The sequence below is a fragment of the Sparus aurata genome, chromosome 24 (genome assembly GCF_900880675.1).
Source record: "Sparus aurata chromosome 24, fSpaAur1.1, whole genome shotgun sequence".
NCBI classification, from domain to species: Eukaryota; Metazoa; Chordata; class Actinopteri; order Spariformes; family Sparidae; genus Sparus; species Sparus aurata.
This window is the reverse complement of record NC_044210.1, coordinates 9,120,906-9,138,052: the sequence shown is the minus strand read 5'-3', so window position 1 is coordinate 9,138,052 and position 17,147 is coordinate 9,120,906. Positions and strand designations below refer to the sequence as shown.

The 17,147-nt window shown below is 43.4% G+C and overlaps 1 protein-coding gene across 1 annotated transcript; it reads right to left on the bottom strand.

Moving 5' to 3' along the window:
* Positions 1-243: 243 nt before the first annotated feature.
* Positions 244-15,538, bottom strand: rnd3a (Rho family GTPase 3a). Its single transcript, XM_030409989.1, has 5 exons — positions 15,155-15,538; positions 14,719-14,806; positions 4,838-4,947; positions 3,010-3,144; positions 244-2,760 (listed from the first exon to the last, which is right to left on the bottom strand). The coding sequence occupies exons 1-5, from the start codon at positions 15,302-15,304 to the stop codon at positions 2,512-2,514; spliced, it is 732 nt and encodes a 243-aa protein (XP_030265849.1). The 5' UTR covers positions 15,305-15,538; the 3' UTR covers positions 244-2,511.
* Between the last annotated feature and the right edge of the window lie 1,609 nt (positions 15,539-17,147).

The following is a 17,147-nucleotide window of genomic DNA, read 5'->3' as shown; positions in this document are numbered from 1 at the left end:
AACTCATTTGCATGTAAGTGAGATTGTAAAGAAGTGTAAATGTATCCTGAGAGAACACAGTTTTCACAAATCAGGCTCTCTGTAGTGTTTATTCATCAACAATCTGCTTTCAATTGAGGACAGGTGTGCTTTCTGCGAGTGGACTGGGTGTTGTGGTGGAGTGGTGAGATTGCAAAACTATCCGTCCTTTATTCGATTTTACACCATTTTTTTTCTCTCTCAATGAACAGAAAACACACTTTCTTCAATTCCATTTGCATTTATTCTAAAGGGAAAATATATAATTCAATAAATATTGCGGCAACAACATCGGCAAAGACAATTGAAGGTGACATCAACATTCAAGAAAAAACATGATAATGTACATGGGGGAGAGACAACAGATTAGAAGAATGAGGATAAGAGTTGGGGCCACTGAGCCGCCTAATGTGACAGCGCTGGCATTTTGAGCAAGCTAATTGGGAACTTGGAAAGTTAGATTAAAAGTGCATCAATACCTTTTGATATTTGAACAGCTCATTAAATTGCACTGTTGTTAGAGAGAAAAAAACACAACTTTTAAAAACACTTTGGAAAAGTCTCGTTTCAAATTGACACCAAGTTTTTGTTACATCATGACACATTTTAAATGAGACCCACAGACCATGGGGGGAATAGTATTATCCGATTTTAAGAAAAAAGGCCTGGTCACACCAGAATGTGGTAAAGTTCTGCAAAATATGCTGTTGCTCGTGAGCTAACCGCTAATGCTATCAAGCCAGATCAGATACAACAGCTCCCTTACCTTTTATTCTGTAGTGCAGTTGATTTCCTGTCCATCGACTAATCAATAAATTGTCGGAGCTCTACTGACGGGGAACAAAGCTATCCAAACTGGCTAAGTCTGCTGAGTGTTTGCTAATTAGCACGCTCATTAGCTTGGTTGCTAACAAGACACAAAGTTCACACGGTTTATTTAAAAGATGTGTTTATACCATCAACTTCTGTCTGCAAACAGTTTTGGAGTTTATACTAAATACTTAGCATTAAATGAATGGTGCAACACAGCTTATTAACTATAATAGATTCCACGATCATGGACTTTCTAATTATCCGTTCCCTCAAAAGTCAGCACTGTCGAGACTGTTAACTGACGGTCAATGGCACAAATTCACAGGAAATGATTTTATTGCAAATGTATGCCATTTTTAAATACTGGTGTGACCGGGCATTTGTTAACATTTTGCCAGACAGCCGGGTCTGAACACTTTAGGGAAATGCAAAGCAGAAAGCTCTGATGTTTTCGGAGCCTAATAAACAAGCTTTAATTGTTGTTCTCATTTCCACTCCCTCCCTGAAGTGCAGTGGAAAAATGATTCATAGCTCAGAACTGGATGTCAGCCTTGTTTGGACATTTTACACAGTTGCTCGAATTAGTCAAATGCTGGTCAATTAAAGCTTTCGGGCCCATTAAAAGTCCATTAAGGGTTTCAAAATGTGTTGTGCGAATAATTTCTGATTTCTGAAAAAAGGCCAAATCGCACTTGTTTGGCGCACAGATTGAAGGAATTGCTGGCCAAATCCAACAGGCTGACAACAGCTTTGAGTCATTTTATTCATGACTCCATGAACCGTCCGCGCGGAGAACAGTTAGCATGATGTGTCTTCAGAGAGTCATCGTGTATCTCTGGCTGTTGAAATAAACGGGCTGTCCGACTGGTACAAACGTGCACGTACTCAAACGGCTCGGGCGTGACCGGAGGAGTCGTTCGGCTCCTCGGGGATCATGGTGGAAACTCATTGGGACGAAGCTAAAAATGAAACGATGCAGTTACACACCAACAACTTCACATTATACTGACAACATATCAGAGACAGGGGGGGGGACAAACAGCGCCAGTTTTCCTTCACGCAGGACTAAGAAATTCCTCCTCTAAGCTCCTCTGCACACACACTAACAGTTACAGGAGCAGGGGTGAGAGTAAATCAGTTCAACTACCGTGACGAGTTGTTGTATAACCCTCTGAGCAAAATGTCTTTGATCCAGCACAAACAACAGCAGCTCCTCTCTCTCTCTTTTTTTTTTTTTTTTTTCGCAGGCAGCAAACCCCCATCACCGGCTTTGGCTCCCATTCAGAAGATCACATGTTCTCACACCCTTCCTTTTTACGAATGAGCATCTCCTTAATGACATCACTCCTCCCGCTCGTTTCCTGTTGGTGTGGAAAGCCTCGACCACATCCGCTCCGTCGTCCCAGAGGATGCGGGTCACTTCCCCGAGCAGGTAGCTCGCTGACAGATAGCTTCCTCGTCTGGTGGGGCGGGGGGCCACATGGGTTGGGACGCTACTACGCATTGAGTTTTCATTGGTGCAGAGTATTCCAGTAACATGTACATCAATTGAAGCTTATAAAACCCCTCTCCAGACAAATAAGGGGTCTTTAACATGCAGGAAAGAGCGCTGCCCCATAGCTTCCTGCTTGCACTGTGCTCTGTCCTCGTTCTCAGTCTAATCCTCCTCAGTCTGATCAGTCACATGACCGAGCAACTTTTGGCTTTGTCCTTCCGCAGGTCCGAGGCCACCGCCGCCAGGTCGGGCCTTCCGGGCATGTGTGAAATCCTCTTGTTCCCGCGGGCCGCCTTGCTGCGCTTGACGTTTTTGTTGTTCTTGTTGATGCAAGCCAGCGTCGCCACGTGGAAAATGTCTCTGACGCTGTTCTCCGACTGCTGGGCCGAGCACTCGATGTAGGGCGCCGAGATCTGCTTCGCCATGCTGGAGCCCTGAGGAGGAAGAGGTCAAATATAGTCACCACCGGACGAAAAAGGCTCAGGTTAGCAAGAGGTCAGCGCATTTCTTAGCACTCGCGTCAACAATGACGGAAGGATTTTCGCTCTTAGGGATCAGTTAATCATGGCTTAACATAGTGCACAATCAGTGATTATTCATGAATGAGTTCAGTCACGAAACTGGTTTACTCGTTTCATTCAAATTTCTCACGTTTAAAAATGTTACAACGAATCGATTCATACCTGGTCATAGGAGACTGGTGTCTGTCTGTGGTTGGAGAGCTCCACCAGTGTGCTCAGGTCGGTGCGCAGGTCTGACTTACATCCAACCAACAGCATCTTAGTGTTGGGACAGAACTCCTGGATCTCCCCTTTCCACTGTGGAGAAAGACAAAAGCTTGTAATCATGCAACATTCAACGTTTCTTCTTGAGTCATTCAACACCACTGATGCTAAAATAAAAAAAATGCTAAAATAAAAAGGTATAATATGAGGAGAGGATTGATATTCAGCACCAATTTCTGGTCCAACAAAGCCTAAGGCTTGAGGATGATGATTAAACCCAATAAAGGGTTCAAAGATTTGTTTAAATATGCATGTTGGCCACAAAATCCCATGAGCTCTACTCCCCGTCACCCATCCTTTAAGTACAAAGGTTACAGCTGCCACTTCCTGGAGCCCCTCACGCTTTGAACCCTGAAAAGGAACTACAAATAATCCCCGTGTTTCCTCCCTGACAACAATAAATGCTCTGTGATCAATGGCATTTCTCCAGGGGCTTTAATCTGGGGCTAATGTGCCTCAGGGCTGACTGGCTGGCTGGCTGGCTGGCTGGTCAAGGGATCAAGTTCATCGACATCCAAAGAGGAAGTTGTTCTGTACAGTGAGTCTATCACCTTCTGTCTGCACAAACACCACTTGACTAAAAAGCTTAGACCAACGCTAATTCCTAATCTGGACGCTCATTGCCCGAAACACTACCTTCCAGTGATCATAACATTAAGCAAACCCACAGTTTGATCACCAGACAGACGCTCACAGCGAAGCATGTGAGCAAACAGCCCAGTAAGCAGAACAAATGCTCACCAAGTTCCTAATTACTGGCTAATGACAGATTACAGTGTGCAGAACAGATGAATAAAACAGAACAGCTGTTCACAAGCCAACACCAACGTGACTGATTTCTAGATTCAGTCGGTTCAGTTTTAAGCTGAATAAATAAAGACGTGGGGTCAGTGAAGAACCTCCACCCATGACCTCAAAATTCCAAAGATTATTGAGTTGAGTTGATCGCAAATGAGACTCCAACGACAGGCAGTATGGAACTGGCTAAAAGAACTCGAGCAAACAAAGTATAGGTTTGAAAACACACCCAGTCCAATTGGTTCTGGGTTGGGTCCTGCTGTTGGATCGAGTTTGTCTAATGAGATCATACTTGTGTGTTCTTGGATTACTTTAAGACTGTCTTTTTTTCTTTTTGGGTCCGTTTTGGATTGGGTCCAACATACGGACGTGCCAAAACTCCAAATACAATTTTCATGGACAGCTAAAATAAATACCATGGAAACAGGAAGTTGCTTACAAAAGAAGAGCACATGTCAGGTGTATTTTAACTGTAGAGAACAATGGTTTTACATGTTTAGTACCATGACAGTCAGATGACTGAGGCTGCCTTGCTTTATGTTCAGGACACAGTCTGACCTGTGGGAATCAACCAGTTCAACCACAGTCATAAGTTAACCACCCAGCAGCTCCATGTGAGAAACTTGTGGCTACAACTCAAGTCCGTCCGGCCCCTGAGGTGATTTGACCCAGTGACTTTCCAGCCACACCACAGCTTTACAGCTTCACATCACGAGATCTGACGTGACCGAGACTTCCCCATAAAAAAAATCGCTTGACTGTAGACCCAGACTTTTGATCCAGTTTAATGCACCATGGCTTTTGTCAGCAGATCAAACTTAAATCAAAGGAGAGAAATGTTTGGAGTTGAGAGGCTTATCAAAGGCTTGATGATCACCTCTTGAATGAAAGTGGGATAAAAAAAAAAAAGAAGAAAAGAGCGTCAAACCTTTTTCAGCACGCTGTCGAGTGTTTCAGGGCGGCTGATGTCGAAACAGATGAGGACGGCGTCGGAGTCTGGATAGGAGAGGGGCCTGACATTGTCGTAGTACGGAGATCCTGAAACAAGGGAAAAAACAAGAAATTCAGATTCAACTGACTGCTCTTTTCAGCTGCAGGGCACACACAAATGTACATAAACCAGGTTAATGCAATTTTCCATGTCATCCCTCTGAATTTAGGACTGGCCTGCAGAAAACCACTCGACCACTCTGCTCATGATGGCTTCAGCTTCCTGTTGAAGGCTATTAAGGGATACTGTGAACAAGGATTCAGCTCCAGGGACAAGTACAAATCTTGCCATCAATGCTTTACCGACATAAAACTGTACTTGTGTCCCAAGGCTGGATTAACCCTGTTTTTTCTGGTTCAAGAACGTTCTTTTAATCAAAGTAATCAAGTAGTACTGAAAAAGAAATACCTAAAGCGAGGGGCAGTGACTACATAAAACGTTAAACTAGAATGCATGAACACGGCCAGATCATCGCTTTACACTCCAAAGCTCTTCTGACAGTTATTCTCACATGACATGATTGCAGCTCAGCCATAATCCATGGCAACCAAGCGAGAAAAACAAATAACGCCGCATCAGTAGAAAATATGTGCTGACTACCACAAGATCACTTGTTGAAGAAATCCTCTCCAGAGAAACAGAGAACTTCAGAGCGAGGAAGTGACTCCCTCCTCTAAAATTGAAGCCATGTGTGAGGGAGACGCCCATCTCTCCGCCAGACTCAAACATCTCCGGAGAGGAAGGGGGGGAGGACGCGGGGAGGAGGAGAGGGTGGCGTCATGTCAAGGTGAGTCAAGATCACATGACAAGCTAGAGCTGACCACACACAAGCGGCTGCCAAAAATCTGGAGAATTTTGTTTTTGGTAACTGAAGGTCCCCCTGGGAGGTCCTTTCCAAACACTGCTGTGGAAAAAAAAAGGGGCCTGGAATTCACTGTCACACACACGCGCACACACACACACACACACACACACACACACACACACACACACACACACACACACACACACACACACACACACAGGGATCTAGTTATCCTAATCTAAACAGTCTGGATGGGAGACGACACCATTTAAACAATCCACGCTTCCTTCCAGGCCTGGGCAGCGCAGAACAAAGTATGACACCAGCTGATGTGTGCACAGTAAACGAACCGTTGCCGCACACAGAACTCTGAACTGTATCTGTCTCCATTATCAGGCATTGTCAGTGTTTGAGCTCGGAGGTCAAATGGGGGGATTCAAAACTTGTCTAGGGGTCAACCATTGTCTCAAAACTGCAAACCCACCAAATGCAACAAAATAACATCAAAATTATATGATAATTAATAGAAATTACTCCTTATTTGTGCCACAATCAATATTTATGCCATTAAAGAACTTGACATAACATCTGTAGCTCACACTGTGTTCACAATTGCTACATTTCTGTGCAGATAATTACATTTTCATGATTATCAATTCTTTTAAAAGCAGAGTTATATTCAGTGATGACAAGGATTTCATGTATGACAATTAAAGCTCGAGATATCATCTAAATAATGACTGACAGCTCCCCATTTGCTCATTGGCTGCTTAGCTAAATGCTAACATCAGCAAATATTTTAATTTAACATACTGACAAGACAAGCTAGCATTAGCTGTCAGTCAATAGTCTACTTGAATGCTTGCTAGCTATAGCAGAGGGCTGGAAAATCATGCATAACTAATGTTAGATCATCTTATGGGAATAAATCTCTTTGTCCTCGATGTAGACAGCAAAAAGATAAAATCCTTGCTAACATTTTAAATATGAAAACAGCACAGAGCTGGCGTTTCTCGCTAACAAACCACATTTGGCTACAGAGACTGATTTGCCATAAACGTCTACAGGCTACCAGTTTCACAGCCCCGGATTTTATTTGGGGCTATTACTGAAGGGACAATGCGAGTGACACAACGGCGTGCTAAGGCTCAAACCCTGAATTTGAAAGCATCATGTCCTCAAATGCCAATACACGCAGGCCATCCAGGAAGTAGCTAATTCTGTCTTAATGGATTTTACTGTATGAAAAACTGACTGTCAGGGAAGTAAAGCCGCCAGGAACTACACACAAGAATTCATTTTTAATGTCTTGATCTAAACATAATGCGTTTCAGATGGGCACAGGCTCGTCGTTTCCCAGTGACTTTTCTCCGTTTCCACTCGCTCTCCGAGGATCTCGAGGAAAGCTGCCTGATAGGTGACCTGAACCACCTAAACAAAACGTCTTGACACTGAGCAGACACAACACAGGAAGTACCGGGCGATGAGGAATGTGCAGCGAGAATTTATTTCCCATTTTTCATGGCTGTCTCACAATCAATCACAACCACTCTTTCTTTTTCCTTTTCTTGTTCAGCCCTCGCTGCCTGGAACCAATCACAGGAAAAACAGGACCCCGCCACCGAAAGGGTGAACTGCAGTCGCTTGACATTTTCCAATGAATTGATTGTATTTACCACCCTGGTGAGATGAAACAAACATATCCGAGTCGCGGGGTGCCATGTGTGAGGTCTTGTTTTCAAAAGTGTCTCTGAGTGTATGCGCGTATCCCTGCAAATTTCACCTGGAGATTAAAGTATTTATAGCTGCAAAGCTCCTTGAGTGCATCTCGGCAAACTATTTCCAGCTGCACAACATAAACAGGAAAAAAATGAAGAGCAGCAACTTTGAGAGCGGATCAAAAATTTGCATGGGGCGCGGTGAAGTGTGTGTATACAGGTCTAATGGTTTTCAGGAGGCTTCTAATAGGAGACGTTTTCCTTCTTGTTTGCCGTTTACAGCAGTCGTAACTGCGTTAGAGCCTGCATCTGAGACTAAACTCCGCTTCGAGGTCATCTTCCTGCCAACTGGAAAGATAAGAGGAAATCCCACGGCTAGCGCGCACACACAGTATACACACTCGCGCACAAAGACCTGGTGACTGTCATCTAATTAGCTCCTGTCATTGTTCTCCCACAGGATCTCTAAATCTGGAAGGAAGACACACGCCCTGTCCACCCTCCCTGTCCTTTAAACACACAGTGACACACACTCCCCAGCCCCCTCGCCTCCTCTTGAACATATCCTCCCTTGCGCCTCGCTCACAGCAAACGAACACTGTCATACACGCTGACATTAGAGGATGCTGTGCTATAACGTGAAACAATACCCAACTTCCACTGTGGTCCTGACGAAAAAACACAAATGGCTTTCCATGACCGAGTAGGGTCCCTTTCCAAGATGTATAAAAATGTCCTTCCTTCCTGGTTTGCTAATGTGCTTTTTCAGGCTCGTTTCCACAACAGCTGGGATGAAAGGCATCGCTTAATGCAATAAATACACATGAAACGAGCTGGAAAATGCACACTGCTCTATTCATGTAACGTGAGTCATTATTTAAATTCCCAGATGTTCCCTTACTTCCACCGGGAAAAAAAAACAACCCCAAATCCAACATTTCTGGATGTTGCCTGTCTGGGATACCGTTTCTTAAATGCTCCATGATGTGCAAGACATCCAAATACCTGTAGGAAGCCTTTACACAAACGGCTTACTGACATGGAAATGTACTTTATCTCACACAAGCACACAGAGTCCTGAGGTAAGCCAGCTGCGTCTGACAGTCTGGAGGTATGGCAACAGGTCTGCAGGCCTGCTGATTTACTGCATAGCTAACATTGCTGAGCAAAACGGAGCAGAGGGGCGGCGAGCATGTGTGTGTGTGTGTGTGTGTGTGTGTGTGTGTGTGTGGAGAGAGACATGAAGCCTTCGGGAACACCTGTGGAAACAACAAACACCAACAGGCACGTCGAGCTACCCTACACCAACCGGCTCCGATATATAACCTCTCGGCAGCCAGACACATTCAACACAAACAGAGGAGACAGAGAGCAATTTAAACTGAAGTAACCTGAACCAATATCTGCTGTAGTTGCTGTGGTTACCAAGATATCTGTTGCTGCAAACACTGACGTCCTGCCACTTAAAATTTGAAAAGACATCAAACGCTTAATGACACAATAACGGATATTGCAATGCATTACGATGCAATATAATGTGTTGTGGCACAATATTCTACAGCATGATCACACAATGGTACCATTTACATATGCTATGATACAATGTGACAACACAATAATATACGATCCAACTATATATGTAGATTGTCACATTGTTGCAATATGATGTCAAGATACGATGTTACTACTTGTTACCATTGGATACAACATAAAGCTGTATGTGATGTTACTTACCCATATAACACATTACGTTCCGATGCAACATTATGCCACAATATGTTAGACGCTATATATGACAATACCATTTAATTATAAAATATTTCACTCTAAAATGAAAATATATGTTTTACAAAATCTGTGACGTAACATTACACGTTACTTAACAGAATATGTTTCTTTGGCATGATTAATATGATACAAAATACAATACATACTGTTTAACAGAAGACTTTCAGTGCCTGTACATATATGATACAATACCTTAGATCGAGGAATAAACTGATTCATTCGTAACTACATTCTCAGTGCTTCAGTATTTTACATTTTGATGAGCATAGACTACTATTAGCTAAATAACCTACTTTGAGATCAGCAAAATTCTGGTTTAGATAAATTGGTAAGTAATGATTTATTGAAGTATATGTAAAAATAATATACCTGGCCCTAGTGTATACAGATGTTTGGCCAAAACTTGCTTTCCTTATGATCCGGGTGTTTTTGCATTACTGTGGAAGGTTTCAACAAGACAAACACTCTCCTCTCAGATCTCATCTCAGGTAATCCAACTGAATGAAAGCCAAACATCTGCATGTGAATGGACCTAAAGCACACTGTGGTGATCCATAGTAATGAGCTCTGTAGCTGCTGTTAAGGACACTCAAAGCCACGTAAACAAAGAAGTGTGAATCAAGTGCTACCACATTACAGCCAGCACAAAAACACCAACGAAGTCTAACGGGCAGCACATTTGAGCAGGTGAACAGCAGGGCACGGAGAGCCAAGAATGCAAAGTGTTCAGTGTCAAGACCGGACACAGATTTTAATGTCAGGTGGAACATCACACTGTATTTCCATGACATTAGCGGACAGGAAGTCCATTAATCTCTCCCAGAATTCCAATGTCCTTTAGTTCGTACACTGTATATCCAACAACGGCTCAGTGCTCCCTCGCCAGCCGGCAAATTCCAGTGTGATTCAATTTCCCTTTTAGAAATGAGGTAGGGCTTTAGTGAACCACGCCACTTCTCTTTCACCCCGCCAAGGATCTGGGCCTGCTGGGTACAATAGGGGTCTTTGTGGAGGAGGAAGTAGAAACCTTTAGTCTGAGGAATGCCAGACATGCGGCTCCAATTCGCTGAGCCCAGAAATGTGATCCAGTGCAACAATGGCTGCCGACGGAGGAGTGGAGGGGGCACAGTGTGTGTGAGCGGCCGAGGGGCTTACTGGGCGCATGGAAACGTCCCATAGCCAAGCTGTCCGGCATTACGGGGCGAATCGGCACATGCAACATGCTCGAGAAACCTACAGAAGGATGTGATCATCTGGGCTGCTCTGACCAAACCGTGTCATCCTGTGTCTTCCTCGCAAACTCCTTTTTACCTGACTTTCTCTTCCTGTTTGTCAAAGTGGGTCATGTTTTAATGCGCAAGGATGGCAGCTGTTCAAATCAGCTCCAAACAAAAACATCAAGAACTATCCCTGAAGGTTCCCGAGGATAAATACCATCGAATGAGATCCTTGGAGTCTAACACAAGTGTCTCATCGGGAGTCCTTGATGTGGAAATGCCAAAGAGTTCCTGTGTTTTTAGTGAAGCTTTTATGTGTCCTAGCTTTAGAAAATTATAACAAACATCTCTAAATATGAAGTACTAAATGCTAAGCTACTAATTCCAAGTTTCCTGCAATCAACTCCGCAAGAACATTATGATTATTTCACAAGCGCAAACGTGCAAAATCTGTTGGAAACGACCTCCCATGAGCCTGGGATTACTGCTGAAACGATTAGTTGATTTGACAGAAAATTTAAAAGCTGCTTTAATCAATGTTTAATATAAACAATGGCTCAGGTGACTGTGTCAAAAGGGGTCGCCTGAGAATTAGACACCCGACCCTGTCAGATCATTTTAGCCCCTTTCAGCTCATTGTTTTCATTTCCCGGCCTGAAACTTAGCTGTCTTGGTTCACTTTGAGTGCTCTCATAGCACAAAGAAAAACAAACAGAACAGCACCGGGCAGCAGCAAGAAAGTTAGCGAATAGCTTGTTAACATTGCAGAACGTTTAGCAGCTAAATAGCCACAACTTTCCCCTCAGGAGCTGGTGCAGAGAGAAAACCCAGAGCTAAAAGGAATACTAGACTTACATTTATCATGTTATAATAAGATACATTTAGCATCTTTCAGCTAATTGTTTTGGTTTCCCCAGCCTAAAACTTGTTGTTTTGGTTTCACGCACAGCAAACGCCTGTTTAAAGAGCATTAACAAACACAGTAAACGACAGAAGGAAAGGTAGCAACTAGCTTGTGAACATAATGTAACGTTTAGCAGCTAAAGAGACAGATGTTTCCCTCACGAGCTGGTGCAAACAGGAATACCGGACATACATTTATGAGCCTAATGAAATGCTAATGTTATTCAGCTCTGCTTGATGTGTACATAAGCAACCGACTGCTAATAGTCATTGGCAAATAGTCAGTGTTGTGTTGACATCTTGCTGTCCAGCCTCCATGTAGCCCCAAAAAATCAATGTTTGATCCAGTTAATATGGCTGTATATTAAATCGGGGATTGTGAAAACTAAACTCCAAAGCACAAAAAAGGGGGGAAAAAAACGAAATTGTCAATTGTCAAAAATGAAAATTGCTGTTTTTAGCAGCCCTGTCTGAGAATACCTAGTTATGGGTTTTCAGATGGATTTTTTGCTCTTTCAACTCAGGAAAATGAGAGGGGGCCTCGGGCACACAGGCACTGAGCCACAGGGGTTGTTCTGTTTACCTTCACTATCTCTTCCTATCCTCCAGTTTGACTCGCAAACAAACACCTTTGCAGCTCATTTAGACGAGCAGGTGGGCAGACAGACAGACAGCATAAACCACTTCCTCTGCCGGTGAAAGGAGTGCGCAGCATCAAAGGCTGCGCCGCGGACCCGACGGGCCCCACCCTCAGTCAGGGGAGGCAAAGCTAGCACCGACAAGCAGGGTGGGGGACAAATGGAAGGCAATACAACTGGCAGGCATTTACCTTAATGACCCAAATTACTCTCATCACCCTCCCTTTTAAACACACACACACACACACCAGGCTGCTCATTAGGCCACTCATCACAGCAGAACAAAGACCACCACGGTGTGCGTCAGTGTGTGCGTGTGTGTTTGTGAGGGAGGGGGGTGGACGTATGGAGTGTTTGTCTTCATCTCAGCGTCCTGGTCTTTGTCCGACTGCATGCTGGGGTCAAACACACACACACACACACACACACACACACACACACTGCACCCCCCCTTAGCACACCTCTGGAGATAACGGATCAATTGGATTGGCCATGGACGATGGGTGTCTCTACAAAGGGACCAGTCAAGCCGAAAGCTGTATCAATCAGTCACTGGGTGTGTGTGTGTGTTGGGTGGGGGGTGAGGATTGAAGGAAGGCGGAGGGGGTGGGTGGGGGGGCTGGCTCCATCTCAGACCCGCTGATCTAATAGGAACCCCCCCCCCCCCCCCCCCCCTCGCTGTTTTATGAAGCAGAGAGAAAAAGAAAAATGGCTCCAGGCGACCGGCCAACACGGCGCAATAAAACAAAATTCTCACTCTGGCCGGCTTTCATTTCTTCGCCTCTCCACTTCAACAAAAACACACATTCTGTAGGGGTGGAAGAATTTGAAATGTGAGCTCCCTGTTTTGCTCACTTGTGCTGTTACAGCGCCGGAAAATGAGGACTATGTGCTGATTCTGAAACTGTAAATATCTGACTTTATGTAGCAGCTTTTGCTGTCCAGATGAGACCCAACTGTTGTCAAAATTTAGGTGAAATCTGAATTTGTTCAAATTGATGGTAAAACTTTACAGTAAGCATCATTAATTAATGGTAACTAATGCTTAGTTAATAGTTATTTCACTGTAAACGAAGAATGAAATGCTTTGTAAAACATTTACTAAGTAATGATATGGTTTATAAACCTCACTTACATCCAAATATTTGTGTTTATTATTAAACAAGAAGTATTTAGTAAACATTCACAAAGTATTATATATAGTGGTTCAACTTTACATAAACAACTGCTCAAATAATTGTTTGTAAAGCATTTCATTGGTTGTTAACAGTGAAATAACTATGAACTAATGTTTACTTAACTGTACATTTACAATCTTGCTATAAAATGCTAGCAAACTGACTGTTTCTATGTTTCTTCCGAGGAGGACGAACTTTTCCATGCTGATCTCCACATTCGGGAAAGTTACTCAAACATCGCTCAGGAATTCCAGGCCAGAGACCCGCAACAGCTGGCCGTCTGCTTGTCCCCGCCCATCGCACCCACACACACCCACACACACACACACACACACACACACACACACACACTCTTACCACGCACACCAAATGCTCGCACACACGCAACATACGCCTCACTCACGCCTGACTGCTGTGCTATTCACTGCTTGGGCATTGATGGATGGGAAAGTGGGTTTGTTTACACTCAAACACACATTTAAGCACACAACACACACACACACACACACACACAACACAGGGGACGCAGCAGCTGGTTTGGACCCCGAATACAAAGTCCGACCAACAAAGCGATAAAACCCAGAGAGTCAGTACACGTGTTGCACAACAAAACTTTCCCAAAAACCCCAATGGGGAGAATTTCAAAGTATGTTCTCCAGATGTATGAATATGAGCTCCGTTCAGCCTGTTATTATCGTTCCTTTCCTGTTTCTGCTTTCGATTTTGCTCAGCCGCGAGGAATTCATAAATCAAAAAAACGCAGCACTTTGATGCATTTCTGTGTTAACACTTAAAGCTATAAGACTAACCATTTTCTATGTAGGTAAAAGGTGATCAGCTTTCACAGTGCGAGCGGAGAACGTGCCTGGCTTGTAGGAGCTGCGACTCCAGACTCCAGAGAAAGGATTAACCCAGCTTTATTGATTAAAATGGGTCAGAGATTAATTTCATTATTCAAAAAATGCAAGCCTGAGCCTCTTTATAGCTCAAGGTTTTAGACATTTTAAGGGAAATACCTCAGCACGTAGCATTTAAGGGGCACTATGTAGTTTTGGAGAAGAAAGTTAAAGACAGGATTTGACTATTTACAATAATAATGATGGGAATAATACAAACACATAAATAGTTATTGTTTCCATAACTGATCTGTTTGCAGCTGGAAAGGTGGCAGGGTCCGCCACATATAAACAAAGTAAAACTGTATGAAATGGTTTATCCTCTATGGTCAGTTTGTATATTCATTTTGAGTCTGTTTCTCTAGTTTGTTTGCGCATAAAAAATAAATACAAATCAATCAATAAAGATTCTTCCAAAAAACTACACAGTGCTCCTTTAATTTAAGAGGATGTGGCCAAACCCGGATTGAAACTGTTGCTCCATTGGATCATTTCTTATCAGCAGGAGAGCATGTCCACAGGGGTCACAGGAAGCTTTTTGGCACAAGCGACCTGCATGTTTGGACATGTCCACACATTGCACCAGAACTGACCTCCAGTGACACCGAACCATGGAGCAGGCAAGACAAGAGGGAGGTGAAGAGAGGGAGGTGGAGGGAGGGAGGGCGTAATTACCTGAGGTGTCCCACAAACTGAGCTCAATCCTCTGAGTGTCGATTTCAAAACTGGCTGTGTAGTTCTCGAACACGGTGGGGACGTAGCTCTGCAGGAAAGAGGGGGAGGCATCAGAAATGGAGTGTTTAAACTTTTGAAAATGACAGTAAATAAGCTTGTAAACAGAGGAGTGAAACTACATATGTGTGTGCTGCTGCAGTTTTTTAACTACCTGTACATGCTCAACTTGAATCTACAAGCACAGTTTTAATGTAAAGATTAGAGCCAACACATGCATGAATCACAGAGGTAATACACATGTCCTTCATCATTATTGGAGCATTACTCCCATCTGACACATCCATCTCCATAAAGGTTTGGTTTTGGTCATAACAGCCTGGTGTGTTAATAAAAGCAGGTTAATTGGCGTCACGCTCGTCAGCCCGCAGGGTCTCACCTCAGGGAAACAGTCCTTGGCGAACACGTGAAGCAGGGCGGTCTTCCCGCACTGGCTGTCCCCCACCACCACTATCTTACACTTCACACTCTGACTGGGATCCATGCCGGATTTCAGAGATGATTTCTGACACGAGCGTCTCTCCTTCATTGATTTCCCGTCGGGATTAAGTGTCAAAATAATGAGTCCAGTCCTCTGGTGTCGTCGAGGTGTACGGTGAAGCGACAGATGCGGTCGAGGTGCCTCCCAACTTGCTTCCCTGCCTCTCTGCCTGCCTCCCCCTGTGTCTCCGCCTGCTCTGAGCCGGTAAATGCCATTTGCCTGTATTTATAACGTCGCACGAGCCAATGGCAGCGGTCTGCACGAGGCTCGTCCCTCCCGCGAGCGTCCACACAGCAGCAGCCTGCCGGCCCGGCCCGTCCTCCATCATGGCGCCCCCCTTCGGACCACAACTGCCCTACCATTTAAATACAAGATGATTAACAATAAAATATACCGAAGACTGAAGTTTATTCACTTTTTTTCCCTTTCTTTTTTTATTTATTTTTTTAAAATCACCGGGACATCAAAACAAAATAACCTTTTCAGTGATAGATTAAGAGGCTTAAAACCTACACCCGCTCCGTGCTCAACAAATGCCAGTAAATGTCACTGTGTTGTCAACATGCAACAAGGGCAGACATTTTAAAATGTCCATCTGCTTTTTTTTTTCTAACATTAAAAAATTGGGCGAAATTCAAATCTGGGAGAAGTCACTTCCTGGTTTAGGGCCAAATATCCCAGAGTGCATCTCGTCACACGACTACATTCTCCTTTAAGGCCAGTGATTTTTGTTGATTTGTTCATATAAATGAAAGATTTAAATACCACAACCTCAAATTAAATAAATTAATTAATAGACATTTAGATAACATACATTCCCACAAGAGGACAGGAAATTAACCTATAATGTTTGTTTATAGCCTAACTGCTAACTACAATTAGCATTGAGAAGAAGGGGGATTAGTGAAAAGTAAACACAGATCTGTCTTACCGATGAATACATTGTGACAGATTAAAAATTGAGTCTATTTTCTTTGGTTCAAGGCCAAAAATTAAATTAAATGGAATTGAATAAGCACAATATTCAAAATAATTTGTGTTTTAAATGGGCTCTGTATAATAACTTGTGGCAATTTACATATGTAAATCACTTTTCTTACTGGCAATATGTGAGGGAATTGTAACATGACATGAAAAATGAGATCTGCCCAGTCTCTCTCCGTGCTGCTAACGGAGAGCGACAGTGGCTAATGTTAGTTTAAAAATGGAGTCTACCAACTTAAACTAATGACCGGCTTCCAGCACAGCGCAGAAGCTCCACTGTGCACATACAAAACAATACAAATGCTCTTGATTAGAGAGTAAATTAGTTCTAGGGGCGTTACTGCTTTTCTTGCCAAACCCATCCCTACTCTGTCTCTGATTGGTTGACACTGTTTATTTGTTTGGTTGGTTCAGGCATTAGGGGAGAGATTGGCTAGAGGCAGCTGGATTAGGGTTTTAGGATTAGGGTGACAAAAAATCAGTGGGATCCATAAAAACATTGACCATGTCCAATGATGCTTCTCGGAAGTTGGGAGGTTGTCCTTCCAGCTTGTTTAATGTCAGAATAAGGGAGCAACATGGACGCCAAAAAGAAGTTGTTTTGCATTTTACTGCTCAGAGCAAGAGCAAAGGAAACAATACAATGACTATACCATACAGGAGTTTGGTAACTGTAACTGTAACTCACGTGGAGTCAAATTTGATCTCAAGGTGACACAGCAGGACACCTTATTATCATCATCATCCTTTATGTTTTATAGACATTTCACTCAATTCTCACAGAGACCGAGCCCAAAGCTGAACATTAAGAGCAGGTATTGATTGATTCACACGCATAGCTGATTTTCTTCTACAGCAAGCAAATTTGACATTTCTCACTCATGGAAAGCCAATAAACCCAGTGAAC